The following is a 7,100-nucleotide window of genomic DNA, read 5'->3' as shown; positions in this document are numbered from 1 at the left end:
AGCCAGAGAGATTCTCTTCCTCAAGGCTGTTGTCTCCCTCCCTTCACGCAGACACAGGCACACAAAGCAGGGGACGCCTACTGCCCCCTTCTAAGAATTCCATGATGGTCAGATTATATAAGTAATCATATATTCCAGATAGTAAAATAAGAGATGGAAAAGACTGGTAGGAAAAATCAATAGCATAATCAGCGTTAGGATCTGTATATAAAGAGACAGTCATTTGCTGTGCAAGTATTTACTGAGCACCTACCAAAGGCCGGAATCCCTTCCACCATGCTAGGGATGTGATGTGCTCGACGGAGTCCCCAGCGTCATGGAGTATATGTCTAATGCCACTGAGAAACCTGGCTCAACCTGCACCGAGAGAAGCAATCAAAGCCACCATCACCAATAGCGCTACTAAAGACAGTGCTTCAGAGCTTCCAAGCTGATAGATTTTCCTTTCTCCCCACCCTCAGATTTCTCCGGCGTCTCTGGCACTTATAGTCCACGTTTGCAAGAAATATTTTATTATAGTGCTCTGAAACAAATGTATAAAGTTTGCAAGAGAAGTTTTAAAAAAGCAAGCTCAGCAATATTTGGGGGCTTTTAAAACTGATGATGCAGCTGACCTACTGGAGACAAAGGCAGTGGGAGGGCCCTTACTGGTATAAATAAATAGGAGTCTCTGGTACTGCAAATCCACAGCCTGGACTCAGAGCTCAAGTCTGAACTCTACCTCCAGACAGAATGAAGTTCATCTCGACATCTCTGCTTCTCATGCTGCTGGTCAGCAGCCTCTCTCCAGTCCAAGGTGAGGACTTTCACTTACGTTTCACTGTTTGTTGAACAGAAATAGTCTTTAACCACTTCAATTTTCTTTCAATTAAAAACCGCAGGGAAGTCTGACTAAAGGGGGAAAAAACTGCTGTGTTCCTTCTAGATTTCTCAAAGTAAGGTGTTTAGGAAGTTAACTCTTCAAACCTAGAAGTATTTATATTGTCAAGATTTTTATTTATAGAAAAAAGAGATACCAGAAGTCCAATATTCATGCGAATTATATTAGGCTTGTATATTCCCGGCCTTTTTCAGATTCAGCTCCTGCTGTAAATAATTCTTTACATGTAGCTCTTCTTTGTTCTGCCTCTCAATGTTACCCACTCTGACCCAACCCTATATAGGGTTTAAAGATTATTGACCTCTACTGGTCTCTTGCAGTGAACATGCTTCATGTAATTTCAAATGGTTAGATCTGACACCAAGTACACCACTGTCAGTACACCAGGGGTATTTATACACATTCTGCAAAGAAGCAGACTTCCATGTCTAAGTGGGGCAGCTATCTTTGTGTCAATAGATAAATATCCAGTTGAAGTAGTAAGTTTTTATGTGGCTGAAGGAATGGATACATGTGCAGAAAGAAGCCTTCTGTTCAGATTTAGAAGACCAAATTTTTGTTCTTAAAACACAGAGGTTTCTCCCCCAGTTTTAATTTTGCTTTACATGTTATTTTCACTCTTCAAAACCCTAATTTCTTGCATTCTCCATGGGGCTTTCCCATGGCTCCCGGCAGAGGTAGCTCTTAGTACATCTTCTGTTCTCAGTATGCACGTTCGATTTTGAGCGTAATACAACCTTCTGTGGTATTTTAGTTTTTGTTTGCTTGTTTCCCCTACTAACTTGTACACACCTTGAGAGTTGAGCCTTTTTATTTATAAATGTATGTCAAGCACAGTAGTAGGATGGATAGAAAAGATCTGATAAATGTCTTTTTCTTAGATTTCATTAGATCCCATTAAAATTCATGAGATGGGTACTAATGGTACCCATCCAGCATTAATTGCTTTTGTTAAATAAAAAGAATTTTGAATTTTTATGATTGCCTTTTGTTTTGTAATGATTTGCAACCCAGACAGAGGACCAACATATTAAACAAAAACGTTTGTGACATTTTCTGAGAGGAAAGGGGGGGACGGCAGGCAGTCTGATAGAGAAAACTCTGTTCCAGCATGTTATTGCTCCCAGGACTCTAGAGCCAGGTCATGTCTTCGGTTTTTATGTGTTGGGAGTGAAGATAATCCATTGGTTTTATATTGCATTAATTATAACTGAGTTGTAAGCCCCTACAGAGGCTGTTCTCAAATTTTATTATGTGGACTATCACCTGAGTACAAATATAACACTATCACAAATTTCAAAAAGTGCTGTGTTTTTTTGAAAGCTAATTTTTGTTTTGTTTTCTTTTTGCTTTGTTTGTTTGCTTTTTGAGATGGGGTCTCCGTTTGTTGCCCAGGCTGGTCTCAAACTCCTGGGTTCAACCAGTCCTCCCACCTTGGCCTTCCAAAGTGCTGGGATTACAGGTGTAAGCCACTCTGCCCGGCCTAAAAGCTAACTTTATTTTTAAAGTTTTGGTAGGAAACATTTGAAAATACTCAAGCCAAGACAAGCAGAAATATACAAACTAAAGACATATGGGTGGAAGCATTGACTTGAAACTTTTAAATCTTCAAATGCACAGTATGAAAGATTAGTAATTAAATTCTAGTTATGAATTACATGCCAATGGATTAAAATAACTGATTCTGTGTTTACAGGTGTTCTGGAGGTCTATTACACAAACTTGAGGTGTAGATGTGCCCAAGAGAGCTCAGTCTTTATCCCTAGCCGCTTCATTGATCGAATTCAAATCTTGCCCCGTGGGAATGGTTGTCCAAGAAAAGAAATCATGTAAGTTTCAATAGAAAAATAAATTTCTTTCTCCCAATGAAATCAGATCAAATGTTACCATACAGTAGTAGCCTTACTCAAGAATGTCGAAGAGATTTACTTGAGTGTTGCTAAAAATTCTCAAACTAATAATGAAAATTGTTAATAATTAAGAACTTAGTTTGCAGCAGCCCTGAGCTAAGTGCTTTACATGCACATACTCATTTTATTTATTCAACCACTTTATTAAGGTAAGTCTATTGTTCCTTATAGTCTGAGGCTTAGGAAGGTTAACTAACTGCCTGAGACACACCATCAGAAAGGATCAGAAAGTGCATTAGCGGCCAGGCGTGGTGGCTCACGCATCTAATCCCTGCACTTTAGGAGGCCGAGAAGGGCAGATCACCTGAGGTCAGGAGTTCGAGACCAGCCTGATCAACATGGAGAAACCCCGTCTCTACTAAAAATACAAAATTAGCCGGGTGTGGTGACCCATGCCTGTAATCCCAGCTACTTGGGAGGCTGAGGCAGGAGAATCGCTTGAACCTAGGAGGTGGAGGTTGCGGTGAGCCGAGATCACGCCATTGCACTCCAGCCTGGGCAACAAGAGCGAAACTCCATCTCAAAAAAAAAGAAAGAAAGAAAGGAAAGAAAAGAAAGAAAGAAGAAAGAAAGAAAGGAAAGAAAGAAAGAAAGAAAGAAAGAAAGAAAGAAAGAAGAAAGAAGAAAGAAAGAAAGAAAGAAAGAAAGAAAGAAAGAAAGAAAGAAAGAAAGAAAGAAAGAAAGAAAGTGCATTAGCCAGGACTCCATTCACATTTTCCCCATTCTAAAGCCTCTTCTTTGCGACACCTTGAAGTATTAGGCACAGCATCTTTCTCAGGGCATCCCTGACTTGGCGTTCATTAGTGGCTTTTCTCATGGACTTCTTTAGATTTTTGCAATGTTTGTAAGCAGCTACTTCCTCTTTGTCACATTTTGTTACCAGTGCTTGGGGCCTTGGACCAGTTGAAATACGGGATATCAAAAGTACATATGGTAATTTTTCACTAAAAAGGCATTATATTTTTCACTAAAAAGGCATTTCACTAATGTCTTTAACAATAATGTCTAACTAAACTACAATTATTGCCATCAAACTCAGAGATGTGAATTCTAGCCATGGACTACTTGGGAGCAGTTCCCCTGGCTGTTTAGAAAACTGGGACCCCTTTCTTTTGATTCCGTTTCCTCTGTCATGACCCAAGTCTCTTGCCTGTCAACCAAGGAAGGTAATGCACCTTAATTTTCTCTGCTTTAACTTTGTTTTGAAATGACAAAAATCTGATTTTATAGCTTTTCATCAAATTCTGCATTTCTGAATTTTAACCAGATACAGAAATGAAAGTTTCAAATTGTTGTGAGAAATTCATGCCAGTCAGAGGTGAAAATACCGTTGAGTCCAGATGACCAGAAATCTGTCTTTCCATCATGAACTCTGAAACCCAATTGGAAGTGTCTGTCTGAAAACCCAACTTCTCCATGCCCTGTGACTTCTCTAAGATTTACGTGCAAAGGTGCAGTTTCAGAGTTCGATGGATAGATCCTTGCTGTCTTTTTTGTTTTGGGGATTTTGTGGTTTGTTTTTGTTTTTTTGTGTTTGGGGGTTTTTTTGTTTGTTTTTTGAGACAGGATCTCACTCTGCTGCCCAGGCTGGAGTGCAGTGGCACAATAATGGCTCACTGCAGCCTCAACCTCCTGGGTTCAAGCAAGCCTTCCTCCTCAGCCTCCCGAGTAGCTGGGACTACAGGTGCACACCACCATGCCCAGTTAGTTTTTTTATTATTATTTCTGTAGAGATGGGGTCTCATTAAGTTGCCCAGGCTAGTCTCGAACTCCTGGCCTCAAGCAATCCGCCCACCTCAGCCTCCCAAAGTGCTGGGATTACAGGCATGAGCTACCATGCTGCTGGCTGTTTGTCATTTTATAACTAAGATAAATGACCTATAAGGGGAAATTGTGTTTTGTTTGAGTTCACACCTGTAGAGGGTAGAGTCTCCCAGTTTTCTGCTGTCTGGGAGACCTCACTTTTCCACTGCAGATAAAGCATTTATCACTATGTCTGGCACTTGGTAACCACTCAGGTCATGCTCATGAGAAACAGTGAAGAAAAGTGTGGGCTCTGGAGTCAGATAATCTTCATTTGAATCCTGCCGTATCATGTATTTGTTGTGCAATCTTGAACAAGTTATTTAAATTCGCTAAGCCTAAGTTCATCATCAGAAGGTAAGGAAATAATAGTTTCTCCAGCAAAGGATTTTTGTGAGATTAATTGAAATAATCCATGTTACCTGCCAAGCATAGTGCCTGGTGTGTTATAAGTACCTGATAAATATTAGCTATTAATTATTGTTGCCACTTTTGCTCTTGCTTAATATCTTAGAGCAGGAAAAATCTTGCTAAGTGGTAATTCGACAAAATGCAGATGTCACTCCAAGCAATCTGCTCTGCAGCATGCCTGCCATGTGAAATTGCACTGAATTTTTTTTTCAGTGAAATTCAGGTTCTCAAGAGAGTGTTTTCTATAGCTTATTTTGTTCTCCCAAATACAGTGCAACAGATAAGCCATTTTAAAGATATTGTGATATAACTTTAGAAGTGAGCCAATCTTGGAGTCAGTTATTTGGTTGTTCTCCAATACACGTAAAGTTATCAACAAAACACTAACCTCTGACATGTGAGGCCCTCTCAGCTTTGGATTCAACCCCACCAGCTCACACATACTGGTCCACAAATGGTTGTTTTCTTATTCCTCTGACCCCATGCTACAAATCACCTATTCCAGATCCCGAACTGCCCAGCTCCAATTTCACTTCATCTAGGAATAATTATTTTCATACCCAACTCTTTTCTTTATTAAAAGTATAAGATTGACTAAAATGTAAGACTGAATTATTTAATTTTTATTTTCCCCCAGAGTCTGGAAGAAGAACAAGTCAATTGTGTGTGTGGACCCTCAAGCTGAATGGATACAAAGAATAATGGAAATATTGAGAAAGTAAGTTAGGCATAACAAGGGGTTTCAGATTCCAACTTGTACTGAAGAGTTTCCCTTTCCTGGGCAGTCAAAATAGGGACTAGTTTGAATTTATGAGAAGTTCCTAAGATAAATGTGTGTTTTTCACCATTATTGCTTATCAGATGGAGTAGGGGTAGCTCATTCCAGCAGCTCAGTAAACCAAACTAGAAGCCAGTATACATGACAGTCCTTGCCCAGTATTTCCAGAGGAAAGCCACAGTTTCTTGTGTTTCTCTAAACATGACAATTTTGTTTTTGTTTCTGCTTCACAGAAGAAGTTCTTCAACTCTACCAGTTCCAGTGTTTAAGAGAAAGATTCCCTGATGCCAATATTTCCACTAAGAACACCTGCATTCTTCCCTTATCCCTGCTCTGGATTTTAGTTTTGTGCTTAGTTAAATCTTTTCCAGGAAAAAGAACTTCCCCATACAAATAAGCATGAGACTATATGTAAAAATAACCTTGCAGAAGCTGATGGGGCAAACTCAAGCTTCTTCACTCACAGCACCCTATATACACTTGGAGATTGCATTCTTATTCATTAGGGAGGAAAGTTTCGTTGAAAATAGTTATTCAGTTATAAGTAATACAGGATTATTTTGATTATATACTTGTTGTTTAATGTTTAAACTTTCTTAGAAAACAATGGAATGAGAATTTAAGCCTCGAATTTGAACATGTGGCTTGAATTAAGAAGAAAATTATGGCATATATTAAAAGCAGGCTTCCATGAAAGACTCAAAAAGCTGCCTGGGAGGCGGATGGAACTTGAGCCTGTCAAGAGGCAAAGGAATCCACGTAGTAGATATCCTCTGCCTAAAAACTCACTATGGAGGAGAATTAAGTCCTACTTTTAAAGAGTTTCTTTATAAAATTTACTGTCTAAGATTAATAGCATTCAAAGATCCCCAGACTTCATCGAATACTCAGGAAAAGCATTTAAAGGGTGATGTACACATGTATTCTTTCACACATTTGCCTTGACAAACTTCTTTCACTCACATCTCTTTCACTGACTTTTTTTTGTGGGGGGTGGGGGGGGGGCGGACTCTGGTGTCAAATTCTTTAATGATTCCTATAAATCTAATGACATTCAATAAAGTTGAGCAAACATTTTACTTAATTATGAGCAATTTCTTCTTCTTCTTCCTTCTTCTTCTTCTTCTTCTTCTTCTTCTTCTTTTCTTCTTCTTCTTCTTCTTCTTCTTCTTCTTCTTCTTCTTCTTCTTCTTCTTCTTCTTCTTCTTCTTCTTCTTTCTTCTTCTTCTTTATTGAGACAGAGTCTCACTATGTCGCTCAGGCTAGAGTGCAGTGGCACAATCACAGCTCACTGCAGCCTCAACCTCCTGAGTTCAAG

The 7,100-nt window shown here is 39.2% G+C and overlaps 1 protein-coding gene across 1 annotated transcript; it reads left to right on the top strand.

The window, feature by feature from the left end:
• The first annotated feature begins 667 nt into the window (after window positions 1-667).
• CXCL13 (C-X-C motif chemokine ligand 13) lies at window positions 668-6,866 on the top strand. The gene is made up of 4 exons (XM_055297243.2): window positions 668-796; window positions 2,577-2,709; window positions 5,642-5,722; window positions 6,016-6,866. Exons 1-4 carry the CDS (start codon window positions 733-735, stop codon window positions 6,065-6,067), a joined length of 330 nt encoding a protein of 109 aa, XP_055153218.1. The 5' UTR covers window positions 668-732; the 3' UTR covers window positions 6,068-6,866.
• The last annotated feature ends 234 nt before the right edge of the window (window positions 6,867-7,100 follow it).

Source organism: Symphalangus syndactylus, chromosome 10 (assembly GCF_028878055.3).
Source record: "Symphalangus syndactylus isolate Jambi chromosome 10, NHGRI_mSymSyn1-v2.1_pri, whole genome shotgun sequence".
In the NCBI taxonomy this organism is placed as follows: domain Eukaryota; kingdom Metazoa; phylum Chordata; class Mammalia; order Primates; family Hylobatidae; genus Symphalangus; species Symphalangus syndactylus.
The sequence above is the reverse complement of the archived record's forward strand: the minus strand, read 5'-3'. Positions and strand labels throughout refer to the sequence as shown.